Consider the following 24994-nt stretch of genomic DNA (forward strand, 5'->3'; position numbering starts at 1 on the left):
AATAATCTTGAGTCCTCATAAATGGGCTCAATGACTTTCTATATTATGATTTCTTTTGAATTTTAACATTTTACAATGCCTATTATACAGTTCTACACAGAATTCTGTAGTTTAAAAAACAAACAAACAAACAAAAAAACACTTCTGGGGCACCTGGGTGGCTCAGTGGGTTAAGCCTCTGCCTTAGGCTCAGGTCATGATCTCAGCATCCTGGGATCAAGTCCCGCATAGCATCGGGCTCTCTGCTCAGCAGGGAGCCTGCTTCCCCCCCTCTCTCTGCCTGCCTCTCTGCCTACTTGTGATCTCTCTCTGTGTCAAATAAATAAATAAAATTAAGAAGGAAAAAAAAACTCTGACCCTAAAAAACCTACATAATATAATAATAATGATAGTACACTAACCATAATAATAATCTAGTAATATGCTAATCTTTTGATAAAAACATTTTACAAAAGTTCAGAGGTATTGAGTGTTGACTTTTTTCCTCTCACATATGTTTAAGAATTTGTTCCTTCTAAGGACCTGAGGGCAAAAAAAACGTGCACAGACTATCACCACAACTAAAGATAGCAGAGCCTTTTCTGAGGTAATTTCTTTCTTCTAATGACCAGCCTTTCGTGCTCGTCACTGCATACAGTAAACATCTATTCTCAGAGCTGCTCATAATTTTAAATTGTTTAACTTTTTATTTTCCTTTTTTAAAATTCTAATTATATTTATAATTAATTTATAATAATAAACAAATTAATTTATAATAGTAATTATAAATTATTATTTATAATAAACTCAGTCTCTAATATAGACTGTTATATTAATTTCAGGCGTACAATACAGTGATTCAGCAATTCCATACAAAGCCCTGTACTCATTGCAAGTGCGCTCCTTAATCCCTATCACCTATTTAACCTATTCTCTCACCTCCCCTCTAATAACCATCAGATTGTTCTCTATAGTTATGACTCTGTTTCCTGGTTTGCCTCTCTTTTTTTTTTCTCTTTGCTTGTTTCTTAAATACCACAAGACTGAAATCACATGGTATTCGTCCTTCTCTGACTGACTTATTTCGCTTAGCATTATACTCTCTTGCTCCGGGTCACTGAAAATGCTCAAACTTTTTAAAAACCCGCTCACATTATTTACTCCGCTGATAAAATAGTATCTGTTTTCTGAGCTCCTTCCTAACTTTATACTCTATCAAAACCAAAGAAATCATCAGTTACTTCAATCAGTAAGCAACACAACAAGAATTCTGGACAATAACAAGTTTTGTTATTTTTTTAAATGGATTTTTGTTTCCTGGTTGTATTTCAAACAAGTCATTAGAGAAGTATATTTTATTTATAATAAACTCAATCTCTAAAAAAATTTCAATATAGATTTTAGTGTTACATAATTTTCAGTATCCAAGAAATAAAATTGATATGCAGCACCTTGCACCAAGATTTACCTTACACCATTCTATTTGCAACATCTCAAAACATCTTGCATTATTTATGTAACTTCCCGTGATGATGCCTTACAATAAACTATTAGCTCTGACCTATAAGAAATTAACTTTTGTTCAAATATTTAAATACGAATGCGTGCAAAAAATCTGAAAGACCAAATGTGGCCCTCTTTCATACACAAACAGGACAAATTAAAGCAATTCACTAACCTCATTAATCAGGAACTGAAGTTGGATTACTGCAGCTCCACTGTCATGCTGGCAATAACATTCTACTCCTGGACGACCAAAGCTGTCATTAATTTCATTAAGGAGTCTACAGTATGTGTGGGCTTTTTATAGCAACTGTTAAATTACATAACAGACTAGTAAATATTCCAATGACCTGATATTCAATACCAGCTATTTATTGAGATTAAGATTCAGAATTACATTTATTACACATCAATCTGATCAACTAGCTTCTGCTGATAATCAGAAGTCTCAGAGATTACAAGTCTAAAAAAAATAATAACCACTCTTCCTACAAAATAAAAGAACTATCAAAAAAAGCAATATACAGAACATAAAATAGGTTTAATACACTTTGGCCCAAGTTTTCTTCTCTCACTTAAAATAAAAAGAGAAAAGGTAATTGATCTGCAGAGCACCCAATTCTGCCCAAGGCAGCAAACTAATCTGAAAAGCAGAGACATGTCATTTTAGAATAATGTTTTCAGAACCAATCTTTTTACTAGCATTTTTCATTCCTATGGTATTATTTTTCAAGAGTGTAAGTTAATATAATGAAAAACTATATAACTATGTTAGTAATTATAGCATGATGATGTTGTATTACTAATGTATGTACCAATCTTTTATAAGAGACCTGAATTCAAAATATGCAAATTGATATAAATTTGCATGTGTTAACAGTAAACATACAACATTCTCTGTGTCAGGCATTATATTAAACATGTTATATATATTAATTTATTTAATTCCCATAATCTATGAAGAATATATAATTTCTCCCCTATAAACAGATAAGGAGACTGAAGCACAGAGAAATCAAGCAACTTGTAAGTCACACAACTAGAAAGCAACAGAATAAGATGATTTTTTTTTTGTGAGTATTTTTTAAGATTTTTAAATAGTTATTTGACAGAGAAACAGTGAGAGAGGGAACACAAGCAGGGGGAGTGGGAGAGGGAGAAGCAGGCTTCCTGCAGAGCAGGACCTGAACCAAAGGCAGAAGCTTAATGACTGAGCCACCCAGGTGCCCCCAGAGAGGAGATCTGAATAACCATTCTGGCTCCAGAGTCTGTACTCTTAATAATAAAGAATGCCAAATAAAGAACAAAACAAACAAAAACCCAAACACTTAAACCACTTATTAAATGCCAGGCATTCTTACATGCTTTTATCTTCATAAACTAGAAATAAGAAAGTAGCTATTTTAACATGGTGCAATACTAATCTACTTTTCACTAGTTAATAAATATTAATAGAAAATAAAAAGCTAAATCTAAAACTAAAATGTGATTGGCTTTAATGAAATTATAGCCTTCTTTATAAAAATTCATATTGAGGTATACAGACTATTTCTATATTCTTTTAATACATGTCCTAAGGTTCTTCTTAAGAAAAAATAATCACACCAAAGTTAAATCCCTATTTTCTATATACTTTTACCTTCTGATTTCTAAAAGTTTTTCTAGGTGATTATTTCTTTTCCATGACTTTTTTCATTTTATTACCAGCAACTAATTCTTCCATGATTTCATAAATAGACAAATCGTGCATGTTTAGCCTAGAGTACCCACTCTGTAAACATCTCAAACTTTTATCATCAGCGTCATCAGTATTAGTAGTCCTAGTTTTATACCAATTACCCAAATGCATCTAAAGGAAGCTAGTTTTCAAATTGTTACTACTGGCACTTGGTAATGCCAAATCACATCTGACTGGCCAAAGAAATACCTACATCTATTTTCATCCATTTCTTTTGTCAGGATGCCTTTTTAGCTAGGAAAGGGAGTCCAATTCTAATCTCTCCAGCTAAATTATTCTTTCTGGGACCAATTAGCATATTCTATAATTCTCATTTTACATGAAGCAAAACTTCTCAACTAACCAGATCAGTAAAACTAATAAAAAATGTGTGTTATTATGAATAATCATATAAATTCCACTTACCTTATTTTTTTCAGAAATCATACATAAATTTGCTCATCTTGTGATATTATCTTCTTTAAGTATGGATCTATTAACTAGATCCAGAATTATTTTTCTTAAAACATAGCCATGGTGCTCCTGGGTGGCTCAGTTGGTTCAGTGTATGACTCTTGGTTTCGGCACAAGTCCTGACCTCATGGGTCATGGGATCCAACCCCACAACAGATGCCTCAGTGAGGAGTCTGCTTGAGGATTCCTTCCCTTTGCCCCTCCCACCACATGCATGTCCATGTTGTGTCTGCTCTCTAAAATAAATAAATCTTTAAAAATAAATAAATAAAAGTATCCATAACTTTCCAGGTATAAGATTTATAGTTTAATTTTTTATTTATTTTTATTTTTTAAAGATTTTGAGAGCATGTGAGCACATAAGCAGGGGGGAAGGGCAAAGGAAGAGGGAGAAGTAGACGCTGCTGAGCAGGGAATGCTGATGTGGGACTTGATCCCAGGCCTCTGAGATCAGGACCAAAACCAAAGGCAGCTACTTAACCAACTGAACCACCCAACTTGTTTAATTTTTTAAATGGAACTTTATAGATAATTGGCAAAGCATTCTAAATGAAGCATTCACATACAATTTTACGATTTCTTTTCTGAATCATTTACTGGTATCCACATATCATAAAAATTTTAAGTAACTGACTTCATGAAGTCTTCCCAAAGTATTAATCCTGTATTTTTAAAAACCCCTCTATTTTGTATTCACGTTCTATATTCTTAGAGTAGACTAATTACTAGATTATAGTATCAAATATGACAGGCACAAACAGATGTGGGAATACATAAAACTGATTACTGGTTAAGTAAAAATTTTATAAGCAAATTGATCTACTAATTTGGGCCCACTAGTCTCAAAACTTTTTTTTTTTAAAGATTTGTGTATTTATTTATTTGTCAGAGAGAGAGCGAGAGCAAGCGAGCGCCCAGCAGGGCAAACAGCAGGCTGAGGGAGAAGTGGACTCCCCGCAGAACAAGGAGCCCAATGCAGGACTCGATCCAAGGTTTCTGGGATCATGACCAGAGTCGAAGGCAGATGCTCAACCAACTGAGCCATCCAGGCGTCCCTGGTCTCAAAACTTAAGTATGCTGTGGGCATCAATCAATAGTTTATTCATAGAGACTGCAAAATGTCTGTAAATCCAGGAAGTCAGTTACATGGAGGTCAAGAATGGTTTATTTTTATCTACACATGGAACTACTCTAGACAAAACTATACTTTCCTATGACATTAATATAGCCACTTTACTTATAACTAAGATGATAAATACACTTCCTTGATATAAAAAAGAACCATGGGGCGCCTGGGTGGCTCAGTGGGTTAAGCCGCTGCCTTCGGCTCAGGTCATGATCCCAGGGTCCTGGGATCGAGCCCCGCATCGGGCTCTCTGCTAAGCGGGGAGCCTGCTTCCTCCTCTCTCTCTGCCTGCTTGTGATCTCTCTCTGTCAAATAAATAAATAAAATCTTTAAAAAAAAAAAAAAAAGAACCACTTACTATGTACTAACTTTCAGGCTCCATGTCTTAAAAAACGTAATTGTACTTAATCCTCATGGGAAGTCTGAGAGGTAGTTATTATCCATATTTTACAAATGATAATCCTGAGGCTCAAAGAAATGATTTTTCTCAAGATTACTAATGATTCTCCCTTTTCTTTTGGATAAGGTAGTACTATGCTGCAGCCAGCCTTGAAGGATTCTGAATACTACAAAAACCGTATGGATTAGGGGGAAAACTCGTTAAGTCATTATTTCATAATAACAAAAAGTTTAAAATTAAATTTTAAGGAGTTGAAGTTCCTTAAATATATAAGTATATATTTATATACATATATAAAGTATATATGTTATATATTATAAATATATATGTATATATAAATATATAATCAAAAGATATTAGTTTGAAAGAATACAAATTCCAGAGCAAGTATTTCTCATTCCTGGCAGTGTATCAGATTTCCAGCTCTACTGCAAATTCACTAATCCCAAATTGCCTGAGAAGCAGCCTGGGTAGGTATCCTGTTTTGTTGTTTTTGTAGATGCGCCACAGGAATTACTGAGGCACAGTTGCGAATTAAGACATCTCCTTTTCAAGTCAGTTCATATGCCAGCTCCACCAGAACTTCTGTGACCTGAGGAGAATTATTACACCTCTCTACCTTCTTGTCTATAAAGTACAGATACTAGTTTAGCTTGCAGAGCTGTGGTGAGAACTAAAACTATTGATAGTGTACTCCCCAAATGGTACCCACCCATTATCACTATTTAACTAGTATATTCATTACTTTAACAAGAACTAAAGATACCTTATAGTAGACATACCATAATGTAAGAAAACAACTTTGACTATATTAGAGCACTAAACAAACATGTCATAGGTGCAAATATTCATATCTTCTCATATTTTTCTAATCATTATTGCTTCTTGCATATATGGTTCTTCCTAATATTGTTATTACAGAGGTAACAGTTTTATTAGACAATAGACAAACACTGTAACAAAGTTCTGCTTTATAAATTATTCCTGTTGCAGCTATGTACAAAATGAAGAAAACCCAGAAGAAAAGGTTATATACTGAACAATTCTACAAAGATATTTGTTAAAGAAATATTGATTATTATGATGCCTGCTCCTTTATATATGCATGAGTCAACTGTAAAACAAAGCCAAATTGTAAGGCTCCACTGAGTATTTCTTGGTGTCAACATATTTTACCTTTTAATTCTAACACTAATGTAGTCTTCTAAAAATAGTGTTATCTGGGGCGCCTGGGTGGCTCCGGGGTTAAAGCCTCTGCCTTCAGCTCAGGTCATGATCTCAGGGTCCTGGGATCAAGCTGGGCATGGGGCTCTCTGCTCAGCAGGGAGCCTGCTTCCTCCTCTCTCTCTGCCTGTCTGACTACTTGTGATCTCTGTCAAATAAATAAATAAAATCTTAAAAATAGTGCTATCTTGCTATCATAGATACTTTTAGTCCCCATTTTTTTTTCTTTTTACTGCTTGCCCATCAAGAGCTAGGTTACCTACCTAATCCTACTAGTCAACTTTGTCTCTGATATAAACCAGTTAATTTATATGGCCCATAACACAGGCCACATACCTTCTGCACAGCTACTTAGGGCTCTTGTCCGGAAAAACACCATCATAATGCCCAAAGAAGAGCAGCAGAAGACAAGCCTAAAACAGGCTGAGAGCAAAGTCTCTGAATGCAAATCTTTTGAGTTTAGACATCCTTTAAGTAAGCAACAGTGAAGACAGAAATATTTAAGGAAAAAAATAATATGATGAAACTAGCAATTACTTAAGAATAATCAGGAAGAGACATGTGGGACAGATAAGCAAAGACAAGGACCAAGACCAGTCAAGCCTTTTTTAATATTGTATCATTAAATTCAACCCTGTATAAACGGGGTTTTTGTTTTGTTTTTGGAAAACGAGGAAGAAAGGAGGAATTAGGAAGCCTTTAAGTACATCATTATTGTCACAGTAGTTAAGATTTATTAAACACTTAATACATGGCAAGTACCATACATATATTAGCTTACAAAAGTACTTCTTCTGTAGGCTCTGTTGTTTATCAAAGAGGAAACTGAGGTACAATAAGGCTAAATAATTTGCCCAAGGCCACTCAGCTAGTTAGTAAAGCTGGGGTTTGAATCCAGGCAGTCTAACTCCAGTACACACATATATACGTGAATACAAATATTTACATATCAATCACCAAGCCTTGCTGCACAAAAAAAGAGCCAATTTTCACATGTTGAGAAAGGACTTTAGGGACACCTGGGTGGCTCAGTCAGTTAAGCCTCTGCCTTCAGCTCAGGTCAGGATCTCAGGGTCCTAGAACTGAGTCCTGCATCAAGCTTTTGCTCAGCGGGGAGCCTTCTCCCTCTGCCTGCTCTACCTGCTCTACCTGCTCTGCCTGCTTGTGCTTGCTCACTCTCATTCTGTCTGACAAATAAATTTTAAAAATCTTTAAAAAAAAAAAAAGAAAATTCAACAGAGAAAGATAAATGTTTTCAACAAATGGTCTTGGATAACTAGATATCTACATGAGAATGAATGAATTTGGACCCTTATCTCACACTACATAAAAAATATTAGCTCAAAATAGAGATCTAAATTCAAGAGCTAATACTGTAAAACTCTTAGAAGAAAGCATACATCTTTGTGACCTCAGATAAGGTTGTGACTTAAACCCAAAAGCATAAACCACAAAAACAAAAGTAAATTAGATTTCAATAACATGAAAAGCATTTTGTGCTTCAAAGGACATCATTAAGAAAGTGAAAACAACAGTCCACAGAATAGGAGAATATGTAAATCATATATCCAATAAGGATTTAATATTCAGAATATATAAAAGGCTTTTACATCTGAGTAACAAAAAAAAATCCAATTTCAAAATGGAGAAAATGTCTAATGAATAGACATTTCTGAAAAAAAGATACACATATAGCTAAAATATACATGAAAAGATGCTCAACATCATTAATCACAGGGAAATGCAAATCAAAGCCATAGTGAAATACCACTTCACCTCCTCTACTATGATTATAAAAGATAAGACAAGAGTTTGTAAGGATGTGAAGAAATGAAAACTCTCAATTAGCTGGTAGAACTATAAAGTAGTACAACCACTTTGGAAAATAATTGGCAATTCCTCTATGTTAAAAACAGAGTAACCATATGACTCAGCAATTCTACTCTGAGGAATATAAACAAGAGAAATTAAAATATACATACACAAAAAACTTCCACACAAATGTTCACAGCATTATTCCTACTAGCCAAAAAAGAAGAAAACCTGAATGTCCAGTAACTATTGTATAAATAATATGCAGTGTATTTATACAACGAACTATTCAACCATAAAAAGAAAAGAACCACTAAAAGTATGGATAAATCTTAAGGACACTATGCTAACTAAAGGAGCCAATCATAAAAGTCTACATATTAAATAATTCCATTTATATATGAAATGCCCACTGTAGATGAATCCATAGAAATAGAAAGTAAATAAGTGGTTGTGAAAGACTGGGTGCAAAGGGTGAAGCAGGTATGGGGTTTTTTTTTACCGGGGTAAAGAAAATATTCAGAAGCTCAGAATGCCGATGATTGCATCACTCAATGGATATAATGAAAAGCCCTGAACCATACACTTTAAAAGAGTAAATTTTATGGTATTGAAAAGTACTTCAGTAAAACTGTTATAAAAAAAAAAAAAAAAGAAGAATCAGCTTGTATGACTGATGAATGATAATACAAATAAGGAAAAACAAAAGACAGAATTTAAGGCCGAAAATGATTGCAATTATTAATGAAACAAATTAAACACCGTATTCTTAAGTAAAGTTTTAAAAATCCCTTTTATCTATGATTAAAAATATCTGTCACAAGCAATGAATTTAACTATTTAGCAACTTAACTGAAATGCAGCATAAGATGATGTTAAAAAAAAAATCACACTACAGTTTAGTATTTTTGCAATTAAGCTCCTTATTTCCTTCTGTCTTGCATTCAATTTTTAAATATTTTTATTTCATTCAAGATTTAAACACAGGAAGTATTTAATAGATGATACACAACAGATAAAACCCTTCAAAAGCTTTTAAAATTCCATGAATCTATAAGTCAGCCTATTCCTTTTACCTTCCAATCACTTGTTAGGCTGGTATTACAATCACAGCAACAGTTCCTCTGTTTATCCTGCCCCTGGATTTCTACCATCCTGTCAGCAAAGTAGCATAAAAAAATAGTCAAGGAAGCAGGCAAGGGGACCCCTGCCAGTGGTGAATTCTGAGAGTACAGCTTCTAGGCAAGTTTTCACTACTCTCACTACCACTGTGTATTGCATGCATATTTTGGCAACCTCTGCTTTTATGAAGAATGAGATAATATCAAGACAGTATATACTTAATAAATTATTAAGATTTTTAAGGATCATATATATTCTCAGAGAATCTGTTCATCAATTCCTGTCAACGAAAAAAAGGGCAAAGAAAGTACTGCCATTATTCCAACCTATACAGAAGTGACACATCAATTTTCCAAATTAGGAATGTAAGACTGGAATACATATAAAATGGAAAGCAAGTGGAGAACTTTGATATGCTGTGCAGTTTCTAAAAATATATTTATATTCTGCAAAGTTTAAAGATGAGAATACAGATAACTGAACTTTTCATGAACTCGTAAGTGACTAATAAATTATCCTACAGTATCATACATTTAATTACATAATATTGTGTAAAAGGAACTTTCATTGAACATATATTCTGCTAAAAAACCAAGAACGACCTTGAAGGGTAAACTGTTCCTCCCTGATTAAAATTACCCATCATAAACCCTGATGATTTCCACTAACTTGTTACCATTTATTTTAGTGCATTCTTACACTTTTAGCAAGCAGAGTAATTCACATCTCTACTAAGGATTCAAGGTGCTGCTACTCTCAACCGGCTTAATACCCTAAATAAAAGCTCAGTGGATTTTTATTTTTAATGGCTTACATCTTGAAGAAACTTAATCATAATGTGATTACTTTCAATAACAAAGTTAAAATCTAAAGACCACCATAATGTGGTCAAAGAATAGTGATGAAAGCACTCTAAAAATGAAGAAGAGCTTTAGCATCAGACCAACTCCACCATTTAGTGTAAACATAAACAACAATCATTGAGCAGCTGAGAAATTTCATTTCTGTTATTTCACATTATAAGATATAAGTGACAGTCAACAAAAAAAAAAAAAAGATGCAGTACTTCATACATTTACCTGACTCAAAAAAATGGAAATATTTCAAATGATCTGTGATAAATAAGACAACCTATGTGTGGCTGCAGCTTTCTCATCTGAGATTGCTTCACCTGCCTCCTCCACCTGATCAGTGTGACCACCACCTACCTGCAAGACTTCAGAGGTTGAAGACTCAAAGGGGTCCCAGTCATGAACGGAGAGTGGGGAATCCTTAACACTTTAGTGAGTTTTGCCTCTAAGAGCTCCACCAGGTTCCCACTGCAAATATCTGAGAAAAATCCCCTCCTGCTTCCAGCAATGGGTGGAGAAAAGCAATGACTTTAAAATACACTGGAGCATTCTGTTCTTAACAAGACCTTCCTTCAGGAGAAACTAATGGGAGCCTAACCAGCTGGGGGTTTATCAGAGCTGAACTGATGAGGCGGAAGGGAAATACCCAACTCCAATCCACTCTAGCCATCCTAACTTACCTGGGGGAGGGGGCTGGTGGTGACTAAGAATCACTTGAGAGTTTCACAGTTCAGAAGCTCTGGCTCACTAAAAGACTAAGACCTAATCAAACAGAATGCTTCTCCTCCCCTCACACTTTACCACCAAAAATGAATCTAGATACAAACCTTGCACTATTCACAAAAAATTAACTCAAAATTAATCGCAGACATAAATGTGAAATGCAAAACTATAAAACTAGAAGATAACATAGAAGAAAACTTAGATGACCCTGTGTATGACAATGACTTTTTAAGTACAACACCAAAAGCACAATCCCTGGGGAAAAAAAAAAATTTAATAAGCTGGACTTCTTTAAAATTAAAGCCTTGTGCTTTGTAAAACACAAGGTCAAGAGAATGAGAACACAGGCATAGACTTGGAGAAAATATTTTAGAAGACTGATATCCAAAATATACAAAGAATTCTTAAAACTCAACAAGAAGAAAATGAACTACCCAACTAAAAAATGGGCCAAAGACATTAACAGACACCTCACCAGACATACAAATAGCAAACAAGCATATGAAAAGTTGCTGTATGTCACCAGAGAAATGCAAACTAAAACAAGGAGTTACTGCAACAAACTTAACAAAATAGCCAATATCCAGAACTGACAATATCAAATGCTGATAAAAATGGAGATCAAGAGAACTCCTGTTCACTGCTGGTGTGAATGCAAAATGGTACGGATACTCTGGATGACAGTCTGGTAGTTTCTTATAAAACCAAACATAGTCTTATCATACATACAATCTAGTAACTGCACTTGTTGGTATTTACCCAAAGAAGCTAAAAGCTTCTATACACACAAAAACCCGCACAGGGACTTTTGTATCTGCTTCATTCATAATTGCCAAAACTTGCAAGGAACCAATCTGCCCTTCAATAGGTGAAGGGATAACCAAACTATAGCCATCCAGGCAATGAAATATTATTCAGCATTGAAAAAAATGAACTATCAGCCATGAAAAGACACAGAGCAGAAGTTAGGATGTGAAAGGGCTACAAACTGTATGATTCCAACTACAGGAACATTCTGGAAAAGGCAAAATTCTAGAGACAATAAGAAGATAATTAGTTACCAGGAGTTGGGGATTGCAGGGCAAGAAGAGATGAATAGGTGGAACACAGAGGATTTTAGGCGATGAAACTATACTGTATGATACTGTATGGTGCATACATGTCATATATTTGCCAAAACCCATAGTATGCATAACAGCAAGAGTGAGCTTTAATATAAACCACGGATTTTGGATGATAACGTGTCTGTGTTGGTTATTCAGTTATAACAAATGCCCCACTCTGGTGGAGGATGTTGGTAATGGAGGGGGTATGCTGAGCACAGAGAGGGAAATTTGGGAAATCTCTGTACCTTCTGCTGAGCCCAAATACTGCTCAAAAAATAGTCTATTTTAAAAATTAATATTTTAATAAATGAAGTTAACTACATCTTCATGATGATAAGGGTGGACATAATTTTACTGCTGACTCACAATTTTAACATTCTGCTAGTCTGCTATTTAAGCAAAACTATAATGTGTACTATTTCTGCAGTAAAAATGTAATAAAAATGTTAAAAATAACTATGAAAGATACATAGATCAACATTAAAACCTTCCTTAATGCAACATAACTACTTACAATAAACTTCCAATGGTATTTGAAAAATTATTTCAGTGAACTGCTTCCTTTTCATGTGAATGAAAGAAATATCAAAACAAACAAGTAACTACCATATCCAGACTAACTCATAGTATTCACTGAATTGAAATAGGCCTGTAGTTACCTCTTCTACTATTATTTTTGGTAAGAATTTTTTATTATTGGTAAACAAATTAGAGTTGTTGAAAAAATATTCATCCTTACTATTCCTTGTTTTGGAGTTAGGATTTTCTCAAAAGGAGTTAAAGTGAATTATATTTATTATCACAGGCAATTATTTAGGATAGCTTTTGATACATAAATATACTTTGAAATGAATCACTTGCTCACTCTACAAGAAATACAGGCATACAGAGTGGTCTGGGTTAGAGAAACAAGAAACAATGTGCATTCTGACATATCAGGTAAAAACAGTCTTTTATCCCAGCATCCATTCTCAGATGCTTAATGGCTAAGTTCTTTTCTCAAGTATGGCAAAGTGAATTTTAAAAGAAAAATACAACCTATTATGAAAAATACAGTACAGACACTGAATAGATGGAAAAGTCTGCTCCACTTTTTCTCCTTTTCAAAAGACAAAAAGAAAAAAAATACACAAAAGGAAAGCAATTTAGCAGAAAGTACTGCAATAGCTGATGCCACTAGATTTATAGTCACCTCTGGCAGAGTACTGCTGTGAAAAAGCAGAGGTACTGCTCTTACAAGAAAAGATTATGTACTTTCAAGAAAGGGTAAGATTAATCACTCCTCAACAGACAACCTCACCAAGAAAACTTCAAAAATTCTAGATAGCACTTACTGAAAGGGAAACACAAACAAAACTTAAACTAGGGATATACAAAATCCTTATTTTAAAATTTAAAAAATCTCATGTAAACTGTAACTACCATATAATTTCTAAGACTATGTATTTTACAAATAACACGGGCTAAGCAAACCTTAATTTTCAAATGAAGAATTACAAGACCAAGAATATTAGCCACTTTTTAGTTAAAACCCCTTTATATTTTCCATTCCAAGGGAATCTAAGTTACTCTAGAACAGCATTCATTTTTAATATTATTTATTATTTAAAGTAGGCTCCACACCCAATGTGGGGCTTGAACTCACAACTCTAAGATCAAGAGTCATATGCAATACCAACTGAGCCAGCCAGGAGGCCCTCAACATCCATTTTTAAATTACAGCACCAGTAAAGAAATACCCTGAGCATGTCTTCATTTATTTGTCTTGGGTAACAACTTCCAAAAGGAAGTTCTCCAGTTAGAGAAATGGAATCAAGTAGAAATTAGCCTTATTTACTGAACAAAATACTCTTACTTAATGCTACTTGAAAATGATCTAGTGAGCAACTATAAAAATTTTTCAAAAAGCAGATCTGATTTCAGTTTTCAATTAAAGTATCACACATTATTCCCAAGGGTCATGCATTATATTCAACTCTAAAGAACGTAACCATGCACCTGAACTTGCTTCTAGGAACTTTACGAGTTTTCTTTTTTTTTTTAATACATTATTTTTCAGGTTGTTTTCTTTCACAAATGAAAATTGGTTATTTTTTAATCAAAATTTGCAGACAATTACAAAATGGCAATATTTTAGTACAGTGCTTACATTCACTTTTATCTTTAAAATTTTTCTGAGAGTCTAAGTGGCTCAATCAGTTAAGCATCTGCCTTGAGCTCAGGTCATGATCCCAGGGTCTTGGGATCCAGAGCCCCAAGTTAGGCTCCAGGCATGACAGGGAGCCTGCTTCTCCCTCTCCTTCTGCCCCTCTCCTGTGGCTTGTGCACTCTCTCACGCTCTCTCAAATAAATAAAATCTTAAAAAAAAATAAAAGTATCTATATAAATGTATCTACATTTCTATATAATATTAATAAAAATATTAAAAGCTACAAATGCAAACATTTTTAAGCAAAATTGGGTAGTAAAGGTCTCAAACAAACTGAATACTTTATTAACAAAAGTGATTACTAAACTGCCCCTGAAAGACACCTAATTAAGCATCTTCATTATCATATTAACCCCATCCAAAAAAAAGCCTCTTCCATAGGACCAAAAAATATTTACAGAAGTTTTAACCTGGCATACAGAAGTACTATATATCATTTAGAATTACTAATTTTTTCTTAAACCATTTTCCATTTATGACTAAAATGCTAAACTTAAACTGGTAAGTTTCACAAATTATACTTGCATTAACTACAAAAATGCCTGAAGTGGTTCCTTCCTGAGCGTTCCTTGCCACTATGGATTTAAAAGCAAGGCAGCCTGATGAATTAAAACAGGGATTTTAAACTGGCAAACTTTAGCTTGTGGGCCAAATGCAGTCCACCGCCTGTTTTTATAAACAAAGTTTTATTAAAACACATCTATACTCCTTCTTTCACATACTGTCTATGGATGCTTTTGTGCCACACTGGCAGAGTTGATTAATTGTGTTAGAAACTAAAAAGCTAATATATTTACTATCTAGCCCTGATTCCTGAACTAAGAATCTAGGTCTTCATTATTTTAAATGCATGCAAGAGCACACACACACCCATCTTCTATATGGTATTTAGTAGAGAACATATTAAGTTAATCATTTAAGAATGTGTGTTCCTGGGGCACCTGGGGTGGCTCAGTCTGTTGAGCAGCCACTCTCTGGTGCTGATCTCAGGGTCCTGAGATCAAGCTATCTGTGGCACTCCACACTCAGCAGGGAGTCTGCTTCAGAATTCTCTCTCCCCCGTCTCTTCCAGAATACATAAATCTTAAAAAAAAAAAAAAAAAAAAAGACTTTGTGTTCCTTCTGTTGTGCTATTTATTTCTTTATTCTGTTGTGATTTTAGAATTATATACCAACTACTGTCCAGATTCTGGACTCTTGATTAAGTAAAGGATACTAGTTAATTGTTTTGTATCACTTTAAACTCCACCGTATCTTCTCATTTGTGGTAATGTTTCTGACAATTTGTTTTAAAAGAAAATACCACTCAATATTATAGCTATAATTTCAAATTATAATTTTGGTTATCTAAAAATGCCTAAATATTACTTATAAAGAAGGGTAGAGTGGAAATGCTGAATTAAAAGAAAGATGGCTACATGGGTGGAACTGGGGATGGAATTAAATCAAATACATAATCACAAAGACAAAGGCACTGACCTTTAAAGGTAAGAATTACTTTAACAGGGAAAAATTATTCTAGATTGAAGGGATCACTAAACAAATGGCCCTCTGTGGAACAGAAAGTAGTAAGAAGTAAACTGTATCAACAATTCTTTCCCCTACTTACCCTCCACAGCCAAAAAAGAAAAAGTTATGCAGTAAACAAACTACTGTCCAAAATTTCTTTAAAATGAAACACAAGTAAGAGATTCAAGCAACTAGAATTACTAAATCCAAAAGTGGGTAACTATATTAATAAAAACCATTCAAACATAAAAGGTGATACACAGTAAAATGCCATTTTCCATGTATTATTCTGTTACATTCTCAACAGATCTGTTTAGGTCAAACTAAAAACATTTCATTATCTGTAATCCCAAGACACTATAAACCTTCTAATGATGATACAATGTGGAATCACTGCAAGAAGTTCTCATTTGTACATTATAAAACAAAACAATACTGAAACTCATTATTAACTTTCCAACACATGAAGTTAAAGCCAAACAAAAACAACCAAAGCTTACCTTTCATTTAGTGATACCCCTACAGTCCAATTACCTACATGTACATTACTAGTTACTACTCTAAGTAACTAAACAATTACCAAATTTAGCACTCAACTTATACACCAGCAATTTAATAATCCCTATATTAAATCTCTTATATAAAAATTAATAAAATCAGGTGACTAGGAACTGTGAAAATTAGTAATGGGAAATCTCACTAAAATAGATGTTGGGAGGTTTTGGCAGGGGAGTTCTCATGCCCCTACCGCTTTTGGTTAGTTGCAGAGCTAAAAGGAAGAGATGGACTTGACCATGCACTGGATACTACTCTATTACTCCAGCCAAAGGAGGCGACACTTTCCTCATCACCTCCCCAGGCAACAGCTACACCAATGAGAAGCCACCACACTTTGAATTCCTGGCTTACTCAAATGGACAGATACTTCCTAACTGCCTTCCCAACTTACCCCATTTCTCTTTAAAAAAGGGTCCTGTCCTTTGTTCCCTGCACTTGCCTAGAGTTTTTCAGCAGCAGTTTGTTCCAGCTTGCAATTCTCTTTCATTTTCTAATAAGCCCATCTGCTACTGGTAAAAACTTGAGTTTTACATTATTAATTTTGTGTAATTTCATTTTGATTTTATATCCTTACTATTTACACCCAAGAAAGGAAAGAAAGTAAACTCAGTTAACAGTATTTTTAAAATACCCGCGTTTCCTATGTCATAATGAGACTTCATCTGTTATACAATAAAAATGCAATCCTAGTATCTTAAGTATCCAACGTGAGTTGTATTTCAATAATGAAAAAAGTGCATGTTTTTCATATACTTTTTCCTGCTCCCTTTTGTAAACAAACGTTTACATTTGTGTAGCTACAGACTTGGATTTTGAATGCAATCAATGGATACAAAGTAAAGGACCCTACAATGGGATGGAGTCCAGTACTTTATCCTCTTTAACAGGTACTCAGAACAATCAATCAGAAGATGGCTCTAGATGGAACTGATTCAGAGCATTCCCAAATCTTCCACAGAAAAAGAAACTCTAAGATCCTAGAGCTGAAAGACTCGAGATATCATGCATCCCAATTTCCTCATTGTACAGGAAAGGACACTGAAGCCCAGACTAAATTTTAGCTAGCTTAACCAAAATTAGTTTGAAGACCAGAACACAAATCTTCTAAAGATAAAATGATCCTTTGAAAATTCCTTTATCTATTCCCTTCAGGAAGGCAAAGTCAGGTTATGATTTTAAAGGTAAATGATACTAAAAAACAAATGGAAAACACAGAATACCAAACAAAAATCCATCTACTTAAGGAAGAAAGGCTTACTAAGCAGACTTGATTCCCTACTAATTTTCAATTCCATTCAGATTCTATTGTACCTTGTTTCCCTCAAAAAAGAAATTCACTGCAAAGTAACTCCTTCTAGGCAGGCATCGTTTCTAAAGTAAAACTGCCTATTCCTCCCACTGCAGTAGTTCATGCTGAGAATCACAACCTACTGCTGACACGGTACTCACTCTTCCTTTTATACAAAGTCCTCTTTAATAAAGAGCTAAGAGTTGAGAAGTAAAAGTATTTCAAAGTCCTTGTTTCTCCTCTGGAGCTAGAATTCCAAATGACTAGAATTCTTCCATGAACAAAAATGATGGCAGCAGAGAAGAGGAGATAAAAATCTGGCTTAATTCTAGCTAAATTTCACTTTTAACTATTTCACTTTGAACTAATCTGAACAAAAATCAGATTCCTAAATTTTTCCAATACTGTAATTGTTTTCAAAATAAAAATACTAAGCAGCAAGTCAAACATTCTAATGCTATCTTACAAGTGCAAAATTACTAAACATTTACTGCCTACTATGCCCAAGAAACTTTCACATAGATTATCCCATTATGTCTCAATAGAAATTTTGCAACCTTGTGACTGAGGAAAACAGGGCCATTTCAATCAAAGAAAAAAGAATAGTACTTTTTCAAGATTTTTTAAAATGACTGCATTAGCTACAAATATAAATGAAATTAAGGCATTCTTAAATAATTCCTGACACCCAGATGCCTCTCAACAAGTATCTGCTGAAATGAAGTAATGAAGGTCCTTAATATTAAAACTAATATAAAAACTTTCAAAATATCATATATTGAGTATTCACCAAACTGTCTCTGCATGGCCTTAAAAGCTACACATATGCATTACTGCATTTAATCATGATGCTAACCTCATGACCTCAGTAGGATTATGATCCTATTTACTGGTGAACAACCTGGGCTAAGTCCAGGGAATACCTGGAACTATGTGAGGCGAAGCTGCCATATTGACAGCAGGGGCAACCCTGACATTTAGTACGTAGAAGCCAGAGATATTAAATGGCTTGCAATGTGCTGGATAAACCCACTGAATTATCCAGTCCAAAATGCTACCACTACTGAGAGACACTAATCAAGATAATTCAGGTTAACATTCAATATCTCCATCAACTGGCTCCCATTTCTGTCTCCAATTCAATTAGCATCACTATTCCAAACTGTCTCTTTAGTACTCCTCTTAACTATCATAATTCACTTTTCTACTGTTGCCCATACTGTTTGCCTAGAATAATTTTCCCAGTCTGTCTTCCCTATTACTCTATGTGATCCCCATCTACTAATGTGGCATCAAATGTAATGACTTTACCTGCAATCTGACTTTGCAGAATGTCAGTAAAGTCCTAAATAATACTCTAAACTCAATTGTTTAACTAGTTTGGTCTTTTAGTTAGGGCTGAAAACTTTCTGAAGCATCACATTCTCCATTTTTTTTTGAATACTCACCTAGAACAATATACAGCCACTGGGAATTAAAGAATTGTTTCTTGAAGAATACAGTATCTTCATTTTAAAGGGGGGGGGGTAAAAAAAAAAATTGAAAGATACCTCATTCCCTTAGTGTCAAGAAAAGAGACAGAATTCAGGCCACAGTTTATAATCCAATGTTAGCACTTAGTAAGTGTTGGTTAAATGAACTCCAACATACAAAAATCAACTTGTGAGCCTGCACTCAACAATATTACATTATACTACAGTTTAGAGGACAATCTATGCCTTAAAATATATGGAAAAAAACCAATCCAAGCCTTATCAGAGATTGCCTATTTTACTGTATCTTCCACAAGTTAAGAAGACAATAAATGAGGTTCTTAAATAATGCTGATAATTATAAAAATTCATATAATTTTTTAAAAAACTCAATAAATTTGAAGTTTCATTTTTCTGCTTATTCCTTGAAATAGTCACACATAACATGACTTCCTTGCATTCAGACAAAAATACATTACAAAGGCCAGGGTACCTCATGGTTTACAGTAATTCAAAATTATACTAGTAAACCAGGAGTATAGATAAGGACAACAATAACATTCTAGAAATGCCTTCATTCTTCAGTTAAAACCTTTTTTCCCTTTCTAGATATTGATATGAAAATAGATAATTAGAAATTGTATCCCAATAATTTTCAACCCAGATTAATCATAAAAATCATATTATACCTACTTCTATATGACAAAAAGATAATTAAATCCTATCACAGCTATATGACTTAGTATATAAAATTACATTTTCCTGCTTCCTATCAGTAAATGCATTCCAACCTCACATTGTTTTCAGTAACCAAGAAGAATGAACACAAAGCATGCTTACAGTATCATTCACTAGCTATACATTAATGCAAGAGACACATTAAATATATCTTGCCTCATTAATAGTTAGAAAATTATTTAAAAATTCAGATTTTCACTAATTCTTATCTTATAATACAGATATCAGATGTAACTTTCTCATCTAGTTTTTTTATACCTCAAAGTAGATTAATTTAGTATAGTCCAACATTCAGGAAGACATTCTATTAGTCAGATCAGACCTGTAATGCAAGTTCTAATAGCCCAATCCTACTTCTGAAAACATCTCCTCGTTTCTGCTCCACAATCAAAGGAAAGAAAACACTTTATCTACAAGAATATTTCTGTTCCAAGACACATTTTAGGACAAATTTATTATAGGCTACAAGAGTCTAATGTGAGAGGAAAATAAAGGAGTGAAAGAAGTCAACTGAAACAGCAAAAAATGTAAAAGAACAAGAGCAACAGAATATATGTGTAGTAAGTCTGCATGTTAAGCCAGAGAGCTTTGAAATTAGAAACTATTGATTTTAATTTAGCTTTGAAAATAACAAAGAACAGAAAAATACAGATCTTAAATTACATATGTTTATATTAAATGAAAATAAAAAGGTCTTAGTCATTTTCTATAAATCAAAGCCACAATAAATAAAGCTCTTAAGCTTATCTGATACTTAAACCTAACAGAAGAAATGACTAGCTGCTATCACTGGTAGGCAAACCAATTTATCACTATGGAATATTCACATAAATCTCATTAAAAAGTAAAAACATATTTGGTAGTTTTCCTGACTTCATTCTAAATACAGTAGGAGATATTCTAAAATTTAAACAAACAAAAAAAAGAGTATAACTGTAAACTATAATTACATGTTCACTTTCATTTAGTGTTTAGCTATTAAAACATATAAGCAATTCATGTACAAGTGAGGATTCTGGACACCCGATACTTACATTTATTTGGCAATTAGAATCAGGCCTATATTTTAATTCTGTTGCATCAACTTGCTAATTACTCAAATGCATTAAGGGTAACAGTCTTGTCTAAGGAAAACATTTGGTTTTATAAAATTGGACTCACTAGTGGTACTTATATTAAAAATAAAAAGGGCAGACTTGCTGTTTGGAAAATTGAGACTACACTGAGACAATGACAAAAGTGGAACCCATTTAAAAGAAAAGCAGAATCTAAAAATAACCGATATAACTCTTTTTTTTTCCCTTTTCTTTTAATCCAGTAATGATATGTGGGGTGGGGGGGGGGGAGGAGAACAACAACAAAAATCTGCTTTTAGTTCCAAACAGTCCATCTAGATCCAATAATGCACTATTCTTGTCACCATATGGAATTTTGCTGCATACCTAGTACCCACACTGACAAAATTAAAATTATTGTCCCATCTTCATGAGACTAAAATAGGAGCCCTAAACTAGAAGGTAACGATCACTGGGTTTAGGAATAAAAACAACTAAACACTTGCAGCCAAAAATATTCTAGTCTCAAATATCTAGATATTTGGGCAAGAGCCCTTTAGACATACCCTTAGAAATTCACAGATTCAGATCTAGCCTGGTCAGATTTTACCATTTTAACAGGAATGTCCACAGTACTGGTATTTACTATGAATGTAGACTTCACACAGTAATATATATCAATGGCCTACCTGAAAAGTTTTTTAAGTATTTTGAAAGATATTATTAAAAATATTATTTAATAATAATATTAATATCATTAATCATAAGTGAAACTTGAGGCATATCCTGATACCATATATAGTACTTTGGAAAATTATAAGGAAAATCAAGGCATATGTTTAACTAAAATGCAGGTTCCCCTCCCCTCTTCACAGGAGCCAGATAAACCTAAAATGTGAGGGGTAAAGCTCCTTCCTTCTCTTTATTTTTTTGACAATAGTAATTCTATTGTGATCATACAGTGATTTTTTTTTTTAATTTACAAACACATTACTTCATATGTGGAAACAGATATCCTAAAGAACAAAGCATTTGCTCTTAAAAGTCTTGCATTTTAAGTTTAAAAATAAAGGCATTTTAGTTAAGGATGGTTAAATTTCACGATAAAAGCAAACAATTTTATTTCAAGTTCAATAGTATAAAAGTGAGAAGTATTCTCCACTGTTAAGACCAAAAAACTGAACAGGTATTTGGAAAAACTATGCTATGCTATGACAAAACTATTATGGTTCATGCACAGTCAGGAAAAGTAATTCTCCTTATACCAATGCTTCAGAGTACAGCTAACTTAACAGTTTCTACATACATATAATGGAGGCTACAAAAGGGACTACACTTATCCATTTGTATTACCCTAACAAATTTTCTAAAACTTCTAGAAATATCAACTCTTCACAACTATTCATATAAACTTAATTAACAGGATTTGTCTTCTAATGTTTTTTCTCAATGGGCAAGTCAGAAACAACCAAATCAAATTCAATCTCTAATTCACTGGAATGATAAGTCATAAATTCAGTATCTACCAATGCCCAATATTTTTAAAAAGCAATTAAGGTGCATCCTATACTAGTGCTTTTAAACTTCATTTTAAGCCACATTCCATTTAAAATACCCCTATACCCCTAGTATATACTAGCAGATAGATTTCCCCTTGGAAACTTCTAGCTCCTTGCAAAGACAGTAGTTACTACAGCAAAACTTTAGAACTCTCCATGGATACATATTTAGCTACTATAAACTTAGAGATGAAGAAACACCCCCAGCAACATATAGCCTGAATAGATGTATAATCAAGGGGAAAGCCAATACCACATGATTTCACGGTATATATATCTATATATCTCACCACACCGTTTCTTTGGAATTAAAACAGGAAAAGCAACTGCAGAGAATACAGTAAAAGTTGGTTGCTGGGGAGGGGCGATTTAAATGAAAGGATACAGCCTTAAAGCACCAGTCTGAGTTCCAACTGCCAGGATCTTCTGTACAGGATCAAAGGCCAGGGCTGAAGGTTGATAGGGAAATCCATGGCGAACAGTCTATGGATGGGCAAATGACATCACAGCAACGAAGGCAGCAAGCAGAATTCAAAAGCAGAAAAGTCAACAGAGGCATTAGCATCTAGAACCAATTAAAATTGATGCAGAACCCATACACATGCACTTCCTACCTTAAAAAAAAAACCCTATAAATGTATATTAACAAAACTTATTTACATAGAACCTGAAATTTTTTTAAAAAGTGTGTGTATATACATAAATATATATCTCTCCCAATTTTACATTTTAATTTCTAACTTTCCATAATACTGATATTCTATAGAAGAAAATTTCTTATTAACATTTTATACTATCATGTCTGAAACCAAAATACTAAAGTTATGGTAGTCACAAATTCTCAAAATTAATGTAAAAATGCAATTCATGCTTTATTTCAAGTGTGATAACTTTGCTACTTTATGCAGATGCTAAATGACAAATACTGCTAAAAAAAAAACTGTCCTACAATGTTTTGTCAAGGATTCAGTAAAGCAATTATCAAACATCTATCCCCAAATTTTGCAACTGTAACTTATGAAAATAAGTACATATATTTTTGCATTTTGCTATAGAACCCTTAATTTTAGGGCATTAGGGCAAAATGTGTATTTAGACATACAAACACATGGTATTTTATGGCCAAGTATTAATATCAAGACAAATTTGTATTTCTCACTGAGCAGCCAGTGAATTAATTCGCTGCATCATTCTTTCCGAATTACAGACCGCTATGGGAATGGTGCCATTAATGGGCAAAAATCACAGTACCAACTTTTTAATCAAACATAGCGATAAAAGGACCCTGTGATTTCATATTTTAAGCTTCCTACCACATTTTAAGGGAAAGGTGAGAAACAAATATCCAGTTGAACTGGTTTGGCTTTTTGATGAACAATAATTCATTAGGCACCGTTTCCGAAGGAAACTTCGGAGTTGGTGAATTACATTAAAATGTTTGCATACAAAGGCTCTAAGGTTATTAAGAATACTAATTAAAGGTCAGTAAAATACGGGAGAAGCAACCTTGAAATGACTGCTGCAAGTGAAAAGGGGAAAGAAAAAAAAAAAAAAAAAAAAGCCCGAAAGGAGTAAGATGATGTCAATCTCCAAAATAACCCACTAAGCAAATGTTTGCTTGAGGAGGAGCGAGCCCTTCATTCGAGGTATAATTATTACTGGCGTTCTATTCCCTCGCACTCCCATGAAAAGCCCGAGCCGCCCCCTAAAACGACCCCAATTTTCGCGGGGCTGCGAACTCCGTTCACCTTGCAGAGCTGAAAGTGCTCGGACTGGAGCGTTTCCTGGATCTCGGGCTCCCGGTTCCCAGCCGGGTGCTGCTGTTGCTGCTGCTGCTGCGAGGCCGAGGACGAGCCGGCGGTCAGGCCGTCCAGCACCTTCCTGATGTTGAATTTCCTCATGGTCTCGGCGGAGCTCCCCCGCAACCCGCGAGGGGAGGCAAGGGGCGTCCCCCGGCGCGGGAAACGAACCCGGGCCGAGGGCAGCTTCCACCGAGGACACGGAGGAGTGGGGCAGAGTGGGAGTGTGAGGGGAAGGAGGCAGCTGGGGAGAAGCACAAGATAATCCAAACAGGAAATACTGCGACGAAGAAAGAGCAGCGGCCACCAGAACCCCGGGCGGCGACCCCTCTTCTTCCGAGGCCGCCGCCGCTCGCCGCGGCAGCTGTGGCGCCGCTTCAGCCACCGCCGCCGCCGCCTCGCTCCGCGGCCCGGCGGCACAGCAGTGGCAGCGGCGCCCGGAGCCCGCACTGCCCAGCCTCACCTGGCCGCAGGCTGACTCTGCGCCGCGCCGCCGCCCCGGCTCGCCCCCGCCGCCACCGCCGCGTCCATGGCCCGCGGCCCCGCCGCTCGTCGCCCGCCCCGGCCCCGCAGTCCCTCGGCGCTTCCTCCCGCTCCTGCGCTTCCTCCTCCTCCTCCCGGGGGTCGCTGGCCCTCCGTCCACGGCCGCCGCTCGGCCTCCCCGCAGCTCAGCGCCTCTGCCCGGCCGGCATCACACGCTGGGCGCCCGGGGTGGGTCCCCGCGCTCTCCGCCTCGCTTCTCTGCCGCCGGACCAGCCCGCCCTCGCTCC

At 35.2% G+C, this 24994-nt stretch overlaps 1 protein-coding gene across 6 annotated transcripts in view; it reads right to left on the minus strand.

Moving 5' to 3' along the window:
- Positions 1-24474, minus strand: part of STXBP5 (syntaxin binding protein 5) — a 176452-nt gene extending 151978 nt beyond the window's left edge. For all 6 annotated transcript variants that reach the window (XM_045066264.1, XM_045066262.1, XM_045066260.1 and 3 more), the window contains exons 1-3: positions 24174-24474; positions 22811-22908; positions 1658-1739 (exon numbers count right to left, since the gene is read on the minus strand). In XM_045066264.1, coding sequence (XP_044922199.1) covers positions 1658-1739; positions 22811-22908; positions 24174-24326 — 333 coding nt within the window. In that variant the 5' untranslated portion in view covers positions 24327-24474. The remainder of the gene's footprint in view (positions 1-1657; positions 1740-22810; positions 22909-24173) is intronic.
- Between the last annotated feature and the right edge of the window lie 520 nt (positions 24475-24994).

This window comes from Mustela putorius, unplaced genomic scaffold (assembly GCF_011764305.1).
Source record: "Mustela putorius furo isolate JIRA1106 unplaced genomic scaffold, ASM1176430v1.1 tig00003863_pilon_pilon_pilon, whole genome shotgun sequence".
Lineage (NCBI taxonomy): Eukaryota > Metazoa > Chordata > Mammalia > Carnivora > Mustelidae > Mustela > Mustela putorius.